General features: G+C 38.3%; 1 protein-coding gene across 1 annotated transcript in view; it reads right to left on the bottom strand.

Moving 5' to 3' along the window:
* RUNX1T1 (RUNX1 partner transcriptional co-repressor 1) overlaps positions 1 to 14,986 on the bottom strand; it is a gene marked incomplete at its 5' end in the record, with an annotated part of 133,072 nt that overhangs the window by 55,466 nt on the left and 62,620 nt on the right. The window contains 2 exon segments of the mRNA XM_082674973.1: positions 2,558 to 2,799; positions 4,804 to 4,941. Coding sequence (XP_082531099.1) covers positions 2,558 to 2,799; positions 4,804 to 4,941 — 380 coding nt within the window.

Below are 14,986 nucleotides of genomic sequence, written 5' to 3'. Positions count from 1 at the left end.
TCATTTTCCTCAGTCCTTATGCAGAATCACAACTGTAAACTTCAGTGTCAAATTTTTCAACCCGTCAATTATCCTCACAACTGACAAACTTGGGGTATTTGTGACCTAACAACTTTAGAATATTGCTCCATCTAGTTTTTAATGCAAGTTCCTTTTCCTTTTATGATAAAGTATGGGGGCACCAAGTTCTAAGTTTTTTATACCCCCAAACTTGAAACATCTTCCCTTGAAACTATGAATAAACACTAACTTCCCATCTGTAACAATAAGGGTCAGAGAGTCCATTTTTTAATCTTTCATTTCGTTTCTCTGGCTCCATTTTCTAAAGCCATACCAGTTGTGTTTTGCACATTAAAACAGTTCTTATTAACACTTTTCTTAACTCCATCTAAATAACAGTATAATGTGATTCATTACGATTACTACCTGAGTTCAAATCATAGGCCTGTCACTACCAATGGGGTGGCCTAGAATATTTTTCTTCTGTAAGCCTCAGTTTCCCCACACGTAAAATGTATATAAATAAAATGACATGTGTAAAAGCTTGCAGTCAAATGCTCAAAACAAAATCATTCTCTATTCATTCATCTTTTGACAAATGTTCACTGCCTGCTGAATATATGCCTAGCACTATTAATTAATGTTTTCGGGCTTCCCTGGTGGCGCAGTGGTTGAAAGTCTGCCTGCCAATGCAGGGGACGTGGGTTCGTGCCCCAGTCCAGGAAGATCCCACGTGCCACGGAGCGGCTGGGCCTGTGAGCCATGGCCGCTGAGCCTGTGCTTACGGAGCCTGTGCTCCACACGGGAGAGGCCTCAACAGTGAGAGGCCCGTGTACCGCAAAAAAAAAAAAAAAAATTAATGTTTTCCCCAACTTATCTTGATAAAGTCTTTAGATAAATAAAATCTTAAAAAAGTATTGCCCTCAAAAGTATTCCACTTAATATGTGGGAAAAATCTACTTAAAGCTACCAATTTTTTCTATATTTGAAGTTATAGAAACCGCAGTTAAAGAACATATCAAATTTATAAAGCAGTTTTAAAATAAACATTTTTTACTAGTAACAACATTTCATCACTCACTTGATACAATTACTGCTTTGGATTTACTTTGTGGTTCTATGATGTAACCTATTTATGTGTCAGAAACACTTTATGCAAAACTCAAGAACAAATAAAAAGGAAAAGATAAGTGACTGACAAAAGTAACTGCAGTATGCTGACACACTATGCCAAAATCACCTTCCTGTCAGAGGAATACAAGGCGATTTGTATTCCAGAGGAATACAAATTTGTCAGAGGAAGCTGATGGATTATGAGAAATGTGAAAGCTTCTTGTTCTTAAAGTGTGGGGGAGAGGGAGGTAAGGGTTAAAAACTGAATTGCAAAATCTCTGTCAAATGTGAGATACTATGATCTGAAGCACATCTACGGCACTAAACTCTCACCCAGACTTTTACTTCTAGGACTTCTTTTGTAAAACACAACTGCTATGGCTTTGCCCATGATAAGTCCATGTAATAAAAATAAATGATTATATCGAGAAAAAGGAAACTGCTGCCTATCGTATGAATTTCAGTTCCATTGTAAGCCTGGATGATAAAAGGCCTGAATATGTGACTCAGAGCTTCTCTATGACTCAGTTTGCTATGGGAAAATCACCTTCCTAAATGAAAATTCTCTATTCATAAAGAAAGTCACAGGACATGTAAAAGTGATTTAGAATGCAAGAAAAGGAAATATGCTCTAATTTCCAGTGTGACAATGTACAGACTTTAATATAATGTGCCAAAATCAACACTTCTGTTCTCAAACTAATGGTTTGTGTAATTCTACCTATAGCAAAAAACTGTTTTGTTTTTTTTTAAAAAAAGCAATAAATGGTTATAAGGGGTTAAGGGATGAAGAAATCAGGGTATTATTGTTTTATGGGTAGTTTCAGTTTGGGGTGATGAAAAAGTTCTGGAAGTGGATAGTAGTGATGGTTATACAACAATGTGGATGTACTTAATGCCACTGAACTGTACACACAGAAATGGTTAAAATGGTAAATTTTATGTCATGTATTTTACCACACACAAAAAATTCAATGCTATTAGCCTTAAAAATGAAAACATAAAAGAATAATGTGTTACTTGTTATAAATTCTTGCTCATCTAGGCTGATAATAAAAACCCCCCAAAGCAACTAAGTTAAAATAAGCACCCAATTAGATTAAGCAAACCATTAACATAACAAAAATATTCTGTCATTGTTGAAAAGACACTAGCCATGCCAGGAGGATATACTTATTAAATTTTATGCACACACACATTTATGGCCAAGATAATGATAAATTTGTACAACCACATCTTCATTAGCTAAATATCAATAGGAAAAGAAATCATGGTGGGGTCAATACATAATGCAGAACTGAAACCCTTGTTACTACAGAATCATCAGACTTGCATGCAATCTCCAGGTGTAGAAACAAAATACCTGTGAGAATGGAATCTGTATTTTGAATCTCCCCCACACTCTCCCTGGTAACCCAAACTGGGCCGATTTCCATTTGCTTACCACCAGTCCTAGTACGAGGGTGCGGACTCTCTCTCCTATTTCCGGTGAAATGTCATTGCCAAACTGCTGCAAGGTAGTGAGGAACCGTTTCAGCTTACTGAGCTGCCTGGCGCCACAGGCTGGGGGCAGCTGTTGATTAGCCAGAGAAGAAGAGGAAGAAGAGGAAGGCCCATTGCTAAAGCCATTGGGCGGTGAGGGGGCGCCATTCAAGGCTGTGGGTGAATGGCTCGTGCCATTAGTTACTGTCAGAGGGCACAAAATCAGAAAGAAAAAATAAACTTACAGAGAACATGCACAAGGAAATTACAACTAAGTATCCTTCCCTTCCAATCTAGTGAATTTGGTAATTTAAAAGCTGTTGGGCCTTTTTGGTAAAATGCTTTGACTTCACAGGATTACCAGAGGCTCAGGTACTCCATAACTAAATGGGTGGACTCCTCACACCACATGAGGATATCCTGCACAGAAGCTGATAAGAAATGGGAGCCGGCTGGAGCACAGGGACAGCCTCCCATGCACACATATGCAAACACAGAACAAACAGCATTTTGGATGTCAGCCTTTTGTCCCAGGCTTACATCAATATAACAGAACTATTCCTTTCTAAACTGCTCCCCTAGAGAAAATGGACATTTGGTGGAGACTAAATTTATCACTGGACATTTTTAATCATGTTTTGTACACACAACTGACAGCTGTGTTTATAGAAGTACGACTTTCAAGTTTTAACCTTATACCACCCAATTAGAAGGCTATTTTCTCCCCCTCATATTTCTTAACCACTTCTTTAAGGAAAACACCAATTTTATGTAAGAAGCCAAAATGCATACGGTAATTATCAAAGAGTTATTTCTAGAAATCGAAAGGGGATATCTCAGTCCAACTAACAGCATGGATTGGTGGTAACTTCGTAAATTCATTTGATAAAATTTATTTGAACGTCAAGGTGATAATCCGTAAGAACTAGGCTAGAAAATTTTGCACATTTCTCACCAAAGAAAATGTTGACTTTACCATGTTAGACCTTTATCAAACCCATCTTTTAAATATAATTTTGATAAACTACCTCCAACAATAGTTTGAAGATGTTTTAAGCACCTTATTATTCTTAAAAGGTTCAAGAAAATAAAGTGGTCTCGTCCCAAATGAGTACCAAAGCAACCTGTCAAGAAATGACATCTCACTAGGACCTCTCAGAGGAGGCATATGCCTATCATTGTGGCTTTGGGTAACAACAAACCAAATACAAGATGACAGGGTTACAACTTGGCACTGTTGCAGGCCCCTGCTCCTTACATGTTTGGAAAGGTCTTATAAAAGGCAGCGCAACACTGCATAAATAGCCTGGATGTGTGTTTTGCCGAACACTTATAATCCCAAGGATCTATTTTTGCCTATTAGTTATTTTTCATTCATATACAGATTTCAGGGCACACAGTCTGTAAATAGTATTATCTGAAACCAACGGCATTTATTAGTTTCACAAATCTTTGATATTTTAACCAGGACTTTCAGATGGATGAAAACAAAGCTATCTGCTATTCCTATTAAAATATACAGGAAAAAAGGGAAGTTGCTATTCTATCAGAATATTCTGTCCTTTCCTTGGATGACACAAAAAGTAATACACTCCACTGATTCAGAGCACAAGTCTAGAGCCAAGTTGAAATGGAATAAATATTTAATAAATGTTTGACAAGTTCAAGACAAGAAAGATGCTCCTTATTTCAGAAAGTTTTCTGTATGCAACTGTTGCATAGAATGATCCCTCTTTTAACTTAAGAATGTTAGATTTTAACATTACTTGTAAATAACAGAAGAAAGTGGATTAGAAGATCAGAAGTAACCTGGAAATAATTATAGCATATTAACATGTTCCAAGTCAAAATGAACAAACTAAAATAAGGAGCTCCTCATTAAGTCAAAGGAGAAGTTAACGTGGTAATGATGAGTTACAGACCAAAGGCAGTGTTCTTCATTCACTGAAATCACAGAAGACTACAACTTTGAAACAATAATGAAAAGGCAGGCAAATATTGGCAGTCATACAAATTTTACCCAAGATATGATAATTCTGTGCTCAATACCTACTCACTGGCATACAAATTATTTGTGTGGGGGGGTGGGGCTTCATTTCTGCATAATACATTGATGCTGGATCTTACTGTCCCTTAATTTTTATTTGCAGAAAAAAATTTAATTTGAACTTGAAAACGGAAACAGCAAATGCAGAAATGCCTACTTACACGTTGTTGGTGTAAATGAACTGGTTCTGGGAGCTCCTTGAGTTGTTGGGGGAGGTGGCATCGTGGGAGGAGTCAGCCTAGACGGGGTCTTCACATCCACAGGTGAGTCTGGCATCGTGGAGTGCTTCTCAGTCCGATCTGGAGGATGCCACCATGATCATGTTATTTTACTCCTTAAGCACCTCAGGGTTTTTTTGGTACCTCAGTTTTATAAGAGAGGTTCATCTTTTTTACAAGCAAGGTAAGAAATCCAACATCTTCTATCAATAAAATAGGCTTATCTACTGAAGCTTAAATCGAGACTTTATCATCCAAACCCCACTTAAGAAGGTGTAGCACAGATGGCAGGACCTCATTTCTAACTGGGTAATTTTACATCTTATTGTTATTTCTGGCTTAGACAGATGCTACCTTGGTAGCGTTATATGCAACAGCACAACTTCGCTTGAAGCTGAAGCCAACATTAGCAAGAGGTAAAAAATAGATGAGGAAGTGGGACGGTAATGAACCCCTCAGACAGCTCAGAAATAACACAAATCTTAGGCTGTTATGCAGGTGGGATACTGTTAGAAGTTGGCGTTTTGCAATGACTTTTTTGTAACACCTACCATCCCCTTTCCATGCTTAGTTTTCTAGCCTAACAGATGAAGCAGGCTATGTCTCCCAGACATAACCTCTCACTTCAATTTTTTTTCTGACCTGTTTGAAAAATCACCACTACATAAATGTCACAAAACGAAGTGAAGTTATTATTGACTTAGAACTTGTGAGTTTATGATCCACCATTTAAAAAATATGAAACCTGAGAAGTCCGTGCACCACAGCAAAGAGTAGCCCCCACTCGCTGCAATTAGAGAAAAGCCCATGTGCAGCTACGAAGACCCAATGCAGCCATAAATAAATAAATAAATTTTAAAAATAAAGAAATAAAATAAAACATAAAAAAACCAATACTTCAATTAATAATCTCAGGCAGAGTAAGAATGGAAAAGTCCCAAATTGAGAACTAAAGATCTTTCTAATATTTTTTCATGAGTATGTGACAAGGAGAAATTTAATCATTACCCAATAATGAACATTTGCACTTCAGGACTGTTTTATACTAAGTATACTTTTCCCTTGGAATTTTAAACTTTTTTCTCAATCTGATCTACTCAAAGAAACAGATCTCCAGTTAAAAAAAAAAAAAAGTTTTCATTTGTTTGTTTAGATCCAATTTTCTACAAACATGTGTACACATGCACACACACACCCCAAAAAATATCCGAGGCGCCTCTTGTGGCCTCAGGCACAGGTATCTCCCATTTGGAGTTTTTGAAAAGTAACATAACACAGACTATTAATAAAGAATGGGTCTCTTAAAACATTATGATCACCATAGTGAAAAACTCTCAAAATTACTTGTCAATTATTAAAATGAAAAGCCCAAATTACTACTATGACAATTCCAAATCTACCTCCCCTTTATTCAAAGCAATTTCATAAGACTTGGGTTGCAATAGAACACAACTTTTGAAAGTTGAAATAGCATTGACACCGTATTAGGGAAGAATGAAAATAATAATCATTCTAATAAGAGCACTGTGAACGATGATCCAGTGACCAGTATCAGGGTCTCTATTTCTTAGTCTCTACTGCTGGCTGAATAACAATGACTGTCCCTATTGTGAATTAAGCGTTCTGAGTGAGATGATTGTGAAGATGCATGGAGAGTGTCTCTACCTTTATTGTATTGTTAAAATTTTGACCTCATATTGCTATTCCAGAACACTTAACGAGTACCAGTGAATAACTTGTTGTAGAGAAATGCAGAAGTTAGGCAGGTTTAAAACCACTTCTTTGATAGTAAAATTCATTGCACCATTTACTCACCTCAGCCAACCTCAGCAACAAGGGAATAAATAGCTTTCCACTTGTGTTGCAGCTGAGGGAAGAGGTACAGCAGCAAATACAAGTCTCCCTAAATAAAGGCAAATATTTCCCTCATGCCAAGGAAGGAGGGATAAAGGGAGGCTTGCCAGAGTCAGCTGGGAGATAACAGTGGGAACTGCTGGTCCATCTGGTTTTCATTCTGCTAACACTCACATGGAGCTGTTAGCGAAGGCAGTCCAGACCCACAGATTTGAAGCACGTGGTTGCAGAGAGAGAAAGGAAGAGCAGGAGGGGGAAGGGGAAGTGGGAATAACAGAGAAAGAAATAAATAAGTATATCGAGCAATAGAAGGAAAGGGTGAGAAAGAGGGAACAGACCAAAAAGCAGGGAGAAAAGAGCTTGGAAAGGGAGAAAGCTACCCTGGACAGTTTCACCACCGCCAAAAGCTGAGCCTTGGTGGGCACAGGCCCTACCTTACTTGATGCAATTCTTGAGCAATACCTAAACTTGGAAATGTATCTTAAACACGCTTTTCATTACTCTTTTTCCAGTAGCCCCACACTAAGGAAAAAGGGAATAATAAACCATAAAGTTGACAGTGGGTTTCCTCTTCAGACTCTTTTAAGATAGTTTGTATTTCTTCTGTCTTCCTCTGCCCAATTTTAGAAATATTTTTGATATATTCATAATTTTAATTTGAATACCTTTTGAATGCCTGTCTTGGTCCACTTGTGTAACATGATTCCTATCCAGAATTTAATAATAATAATACCAACAACAATTATTATAAAATGTAGATGAACAACTTTTTTAAATTCCTGAGATGTTGTCAATATTTTAGGAGCAATAACCACTGAGCCAATGAATAGCAAAACACCACTACTTCTAACAGGGGTATACACATTCTCTCTGGAATACATGTATACGTGTATGTATTTAAGATTTTGACATTAGCCACATTTCTGTGATGGCTAGCTTCACTCTGATGAAATGGAGTTCCAACCCAGAGGTCCTACAAACTTAGACAAAGTGGGACCATATGTAACTCATTCTGTGCTGTTCAGTGCAATCAATCCAGGATTGAAATAGATGATGAAATAACCAGCCAAGCCTAAGCCATACACACACAAAAACGCTCTGGAGTAGAGAGATTTAAGATAAATTCAGAAAATGTGTTTCAAGTATGCTGCGTTCTGTTGCATTTGTTTTGGATTAATAAAAAAAAAAAAACATTTTGAAATATATATTCTTGAAACTTCTATAGCAAACAGCAAAAGAGCTATGATTCAACCATAGAAGCATTTCACTCCATTTCAAATTAGTAAAACCAATATTAAGTTATAATATTTCTCATGTAATTTTTTAAGTTCATGAAAATTATACCATTCTTGCATGTAATCTCTGTTTTTAGTTGGTGTAGGGGAAAGCTGACATTTACTGAAAGACTGACACAAAATGAAAAAAAAAAAGAAAGAAAAAAAATTATCAGATCAGGGAATTATTTGTTTTAAAAGAACTGACTTTACTTCTACCTTAATGATTCACACCACTTCTAAACAAGATCTTCCCTATGTGGTAAGTTTTCAACTCCCATGGCAAATATCCAACACATATGTACCAAAGACGGCTGATGCATGGAAGAAAATGTGGCATATATAAATACATTACCGATACCATTTCAATATCCAATTCAATGTCAGGGCCTTCTAGAAGTGGTATGTTTTCCATTTCCCTTTTTGTTGTTGTTGTTTTATGTGAAAAGGTATGGCATAATCTGCCATGGCACTTATTTTACTTTTAGTTAGTTCAAATAGTTCCAGATGTGTTTTTAAGGTATGAAGAATAGGCATTCTATATTTCCCTTGTTTACATACCATTCTAGAGATGATTGGTGTACAAAGATTTCAGTATTGGTATAATGAATGGCACGACATTTTCTATCAGAGTTCATCATGTCAATTATAATAGAAGAAATATCTTGGTTTCATAGGTGTTATGGGTTGAGGAACTTTTTGGTCAATTAGTAGTTAGTCCAGAGTTAGTCTTATTTGAATAAGTGTGTGTTACAAAAGCTAGAAGGTATGCACTAAAGAGGATTAAGCCCAAGTGGAACCACAGTGCTATTAATGGAGAGGCAGGAGGAACAAAACTGGTACAGAATTTGATTTTTATTTCTCTGGAAAATTTGGCAAATACAGTTCTGACAACTGAGTCATTTAGTGACTCCAGTGATTGGGTGTGAGATGTTACAAGCAACTGTCTGCAGACTGGAAAGGTAGCCATCCAGCCTTCACAACACCACCACCTCATTTCCCTGAAAAAGACCTCTGGTAACATTCAATCCTGCTCAGAACCATTCAACAATGCCTAAGAATAAAAGTCAAATACTAACATTTTAAGCTGGATGTACTGATACAGTGGGAAGGATATTTAGCAATAACAGGAGAACTTCCAAGGTAAGTCAGACTTGGTTGCAAATGTAGACTCCTGACCATCAGTAGTGGGCCCTCAGGCAAGTGAGTTACCCTGAGCCTCAGTCCCTCATAGGAATGAGGATACAATCCTCTACCTCATCAGGACCCCACCACAGCGCCTACTCATATTAGGTACCAATACGTGTGAGCTCCGTTCTCTTTGACCTTCCACTTCACGATCCATTTATGGGTTTATTTCCAGTGTCTTTCCCCCAATTCTATGCTGTCTATATAGGGCACCCTGACATTACTCCTCGGCTTTTCTGCCTTTATCATGCTGCTGTTTCCTTTATCTAGAAGAACCTGTCCCATCTTATACATTATTCACTGCCCATTATAGATTCCACATCCTCTTACAGCTTTTCCCGGTTGCCCCAGGTGTCAACCACATCAGGTTTCCTCTGCCTCTCTTTTAGCATTTATCACAGCCCATCTGTACAATAGCTGTATATGTGAATGTGTATTATACACTCTAACACCCCAACCAGTGAAAATATTAAGCAACTTGATAGCAATTTTTTTTAACTGCCTCCTTAGGAAGACATTTAAAAAATAAACACAACCATGGTTTTCACTAGAAGCATGGTTACATTCCTAATTTTTACAAATACATTCCCTATATTCCCTATATTATAGCCAGTTCAAAGATAGCAACCCTAATCTCAAGGCAAAAGACAAACACAGAACCATCAACAGCATATAAATACATGAGGAAATAGAATACAGGTAATATGAGAAGATACTGAAAATCCAAAATTCAGTTCAACTGTGCAACCAACTTACTATGTGGTTTCAGGTAAGAATGAGCTGTTACCTCATGTCTTATCACAGGTGTTATATGAAGATTGCTATATCTGAAATACAAATCTGATCTGATCTACCCCCTGATTTAAAACCTTAGGGAGTGTCCCACTGACCACAGGACGAAATATATGCTCTTCAGCTTAGCTTATGTCACAGATACTGTTGAGTGCCTACTCAACAGCCCTTATCCCTGTCTTCCTGCTGAAGAGCTCTAATTTTGTTCAGGTACAAAATTTGGGGGGGGGGCAGATTCTCCTTGTTTTACATTAATCAGGTTATCACATTCCCCTTATCAGCAACAGGTTTCAGAGGTGAGTGTTGTGCTCCAGTTCTGGGCAATGGGTCATGAAGGGAGGTCTATGGAAAAGGTTCTAGGAAAGACTTCCTCACTCTCTAAACAGAGACCCAAGAAGAAAATAGCCCTTCTTCTTCTGATAGGCACTACTGTATCTATAAGTGATTCCTTCACTTCTTTGGAGTCTACTTATCATGTATAAAACTAAGCATCCTGGAATACATGACCTCAAGGATCTTTCGCAAACTCTAATATTCTCTGGTTTCTTTTTCCAGATATGGCTTATGATCATCTCAAACATAAAGGAGACTACCCAGGGCTTCCCTGGTGGCGCAGTGGTTGAGAGTCCGCCTGCCGATGCAGGGGACGCGGGTTCTTGCCCTGGTCCGGGAAGATCCCACACGCCGCGGAGCGGCTGGGCCCGTGAGCCATGGCCACTGAGCCTGCGTGCCCGGAGCCTGTGCTCCGCAACGGGAGAGGCCACAACAGTGAGAGGCCCACGTACCGCAAAAAAAAAAAAAAAAACATAAAGGAGACTACCCAGAGAAAATATATCTGACAATAAAGTGACCACTAGACTTCCTCTGTCCACATAAATTTCTATGTCCACAAGAATATGTCTGCACAGAAACTTTTTTCCATAAACATTAAAATTAATATCTACCTCTTGTTTTCAAATACATTTTCAATCCTCATTGCTAAATCTCCATCAATGATTTGGTTACAAAACACCCTACAAAATGTCCAAATTTCCCTGTTTAGTTATCATCAAAACACTCACTTTCACAGCTCAGGTTCTTGGAAGAGTAATCTACACTCACTTTCCTTATTTCCCATTCCACCTTACGTGTACTTGGAGGGGACACCTATAAGACTTTATGCCTAGAACGTTTCCCTCCCAGTACAGGGACTTGCCATACCCTCTAATTTCATAACTACCTTGGGCACCACCATGTTCTTTCATGACCTCGTACCCAAGATACCAGTGGCTGGTCCAGGCACAGCGCTTAGTCCAAGATGGGCAATCTCAGGAAAGGAAAACAATCCCAAGGATTGTTTCCCAAGGAAAACCGCACTGTCTACTGCCCTCCAAGTCCAGAGAGCAGCTCTGTGTTGAAAAAGAAGGCACCTAACAGGCAGAAAGAAGCAAAGAAGTGGCAAGAGATCATCCTTATAGTGCTTTGTAGTAAAGTTCCTCATTCTGCTGGATCCTAGGCACCAGCTGCATCTCTAAAATTCCTACAGTTTGGATCTTCCAAACAATCCTAGCCAATCAGTCCCTACTTTGCCTAAAACCTAATTTGAGTTGACTTTTCACTCAAAACCAAAGAATCCTGACTAAAATAACCCTGGAATGTAGCATGGATGTATTCTCTTAACTCCCACTTGAAACTCTTCTAAATTGTTTCTTCATTATTAATACAAGAAACACTTGTATCCTTTATCTGGCATCTTTGTAGCAGCTGACACTGTTCAGGACTTCCTCCTTCCTGAAACATATTGTTCCCAGGATACCACTATTCTAACACTCTCCTCATTTTTCTTAGGCCTTCCTGCTCCTTCTCAGTCTCTTTTATGGGTTCACCCTTCTTCACCTCTGTGATAATTACTGTTATTTTCCCCCAATGTTCCTCTTCAAAGTTTCACTCTATACCTTTTCCTTAGTGATTCATTGGTGCTGGGATAGTTACACCATGGCCATTATGTAGATAACTTGTCCCTATAACTCTAGCCCTAATATCCTTTCCAAGTTCTGGAACCAAATATCTAGAATGCGACTCATTTCAACAGCCTGAATTCAAACCCTCATCATCCATCATCTCTCACCTGGCCTGATCAACAATCCACTGAATGGACTCCCGGATCTGACTATTCATCTCTGATCCATTCTCCAAAGACCTTTCATAATGCTAAGCATAAAATCCTGGTGTCTTAGTAGGGCACAGAAAGACCTTTGTGACTCATCTGGTTCCCATCCACCCCCATGCATTCAGTAACTCTTTACTGAACTACTATGGCTCTCCAAATGCCCCTGGGTCACACAGGGTTCCACTGCATTGCATCCCTTTCCTGAAATACTCTTCACCCCACCACTGCCTCGTCAAGTCCATCATTCCTTTAAAACTCCATTTGGGTGTCACTTCAGCCAGAAACAACAACCCTCCCATCTCAGGCTGTCCCAAACTCCCCCACATTTCCCTATTTCACTCTCTAGTTCCTCTTACGGCACTGATCACACTGTACTTAGAACCAACGTCAGTCTCTCCCACTAGTTCGTAATTTACTTAAGGGAAATTATGACATATGATTTGTTGTTAGAGCCCCAGCACTTGGCACAGTGCTTGACACATAGAAGGTGCTCAACACATTTAATATTTTAAATGAATATATATTGCTATAATGTCATAATGTAGGCAGATGGGGTAGGGTGTCCTTGGAGAAAAAGAACCAGATGTAGTTTTTGACATAAGAGAAGCCATTTTAGACCCAAACCATTTTGTGATCTAAGCCTGGCCACAATGCTTGTCCCTGAATAGGTCTCAGTAATTAATGATTTTAAGGGAACAAAGGAATGCAGGAACAGAAGAAAAAGCAGTCAAGAAACAATAGTTCAGCAATAAATCAGAGTCCTAGTTTCTCCTCAAGGGATATACATAACCATCTTATACATATCTTGGAGTTGTTTTACAGGAACTAAGGCCTCCAATCCAGGTGGAGGATGGTAAGGTAAGACCCCAGAACCTAAAGAAAGATGACGTTGACCTTTTCTGACCCTCGTGACTTCAATCAACTAAAGCTTAGTTTCTGTCACGCTCTGCCCCAATTCTATGTAGAATTCTCCTCTGCTCAAGCCCCATCATGAATATGCATGTAGCTTAAAACTCCCCCAGTTTTGCTGTTGGGGAGACACTGCTTTGGGAAGGATCTCCAGTGTTCTCCTTACTTGCTGCAAGTAATAAATCCTTCCTTTTCCCGATCTTTGGCTTGGTTGTGTCTTTTGCAACACCCACCAAGAGGGGAACCCAGTTTTCAGGTAACAATAAGGCATGCCTTTAGTCACAATTTTGAAACACTAGAACTTTCAAGAGACATGACAGATTTAACTTAAGATACAATCATCTACATCTTTTTTTCCATCCTTAAAAAAATCCTAAAATGAATTTCTACATTAAGGAACCAAATATAAATCTTTGAACTGGATTATTGAGTTCACCAGTTTTAAAATGCCTTTCAGCAATTACAATATATTTCCTAAAACCTTTTATATTAGAAAAGGAGATTTGTAAGGCAATTTATACACGTATGACATAGTCTGAAAAGCTCCCTTTTTTACAATAATAGTATCAGCGTAGTCATACATCATACATATGTACATTCAAAACAAAGAAAAAAAAATTATGAATCAAAACCAATTTTTTCCACATTTCAAAGTTTTCCTGTTGCTTGTCTATGGATTGGTAGGATTATAGATTATTTTTAGTTTCTGTTATCTTTCTTTTATTTAAAGTTATGCAATAAACATGTTTTATTTTTACAAGAAAAAAAAAAAAACACGAAAACCCTTAGGATAAATCACCTAAAATCAGGCATTAGGCACTATGCCAAATGCCCTGCATGTTTTATCTCACTTTAAAATCTCACTATGAAATTTGACCACCTTATATAAAGGAAGTGAGGACCAGAGAGGGTGGATAATTTGTTCGAGGTTACAAGCTAGAACTTACTCCAGGTCTTCTCAGAGTTCATTATCATCTAAAACTAATACTATTTTACATAAGATCTAGAAAACTGAAATAAAGAAACATTCAGTAAATATTAAATCTAGAGACAGCATTATACTAGAACTGCACCTTCCAAAACTACTGTACTAGCCACATGTGACCATTTAAATTTTAATTAATTAAAACTAAATAAAATTTAAAATTTAGATCCTCAGTCACACTAGCCACCGTTCAAGTGCTCAACAGCCATGGTGACATGGCTACCATACTAGAAAGCCCAGTTATAGAGTATTTCTGTCATCATAAAAGGACAACACCGTAATCAAATAATGGCTCTGAAATGCTACACAGAGGTGGATAGACCTAGAGTCTGTCATACAGAGTGAGGTAAGTCAGAAAGAGAAAGACAAATAGCGTATGCTAACACATATATATGGAATTTAAGAAAAAAAAATGTCATGAAGAACCTAGGGGTAAGACAGGAATAAAGACACAGACCTACTAGAGAATGGACTTGAGGATATGGGGAGGGGGAAGGGTAAGCTGTGACAAAGCAAGAGAGAGGCATGGACATATATACACTACCAAACGTAAAGTAGATAGCTAGTGGGAAGCAGCCGCATAGCACAGGGAGATCAGCTCGGTGCTTTGTGACCACCTAGAAGTGTGGGATAGGGAGGGTGGGAGGGAGGGAGACGCAAGAGGGAAGAGATATGGGAACATATGTATATGTATAACTGATTCACTTTGTTATAAAGCAGAAACTAACACACCATTGTAAAGCAATTATACTCCAATAAAGATGTAAAAAAAAAAGAAACAAAAGCTCCGTGGGAGGAGTCCATGGAAGTGTCCATGCAGCCTGAAAGTGTGGGGATGGGGGGAAGGAGCGCCTTTGGCCTCATCCTAAACACCTCCCATTCCCATTCAGATGTTTCACTTGTTTTCTAGGTTGAGCTTCTGCATATGATTTCATTTGATGGGTAAAAGGAAAAATAAAAGTTTGAAACCCAATG

The sequence above is a fragment of the Grampus griseus genome (assembly GCF_964374135.1).
Source record: "Grampus griseus genome assembly, chromosome: 17".
In the NCBI taxonomy this organism is placed as follows: domain Eukaryota; kingdom Metazoa; phylum Chordata; class Mammalia; order Artiodactyla; family Delphinidae; genus Grampus; species Grampus griseus.
The sequence above is the reverse complement of the archived record's forward strand: the minus strand, read 5'-3'. Positions and strand labels throughout refer to the sequence as shown.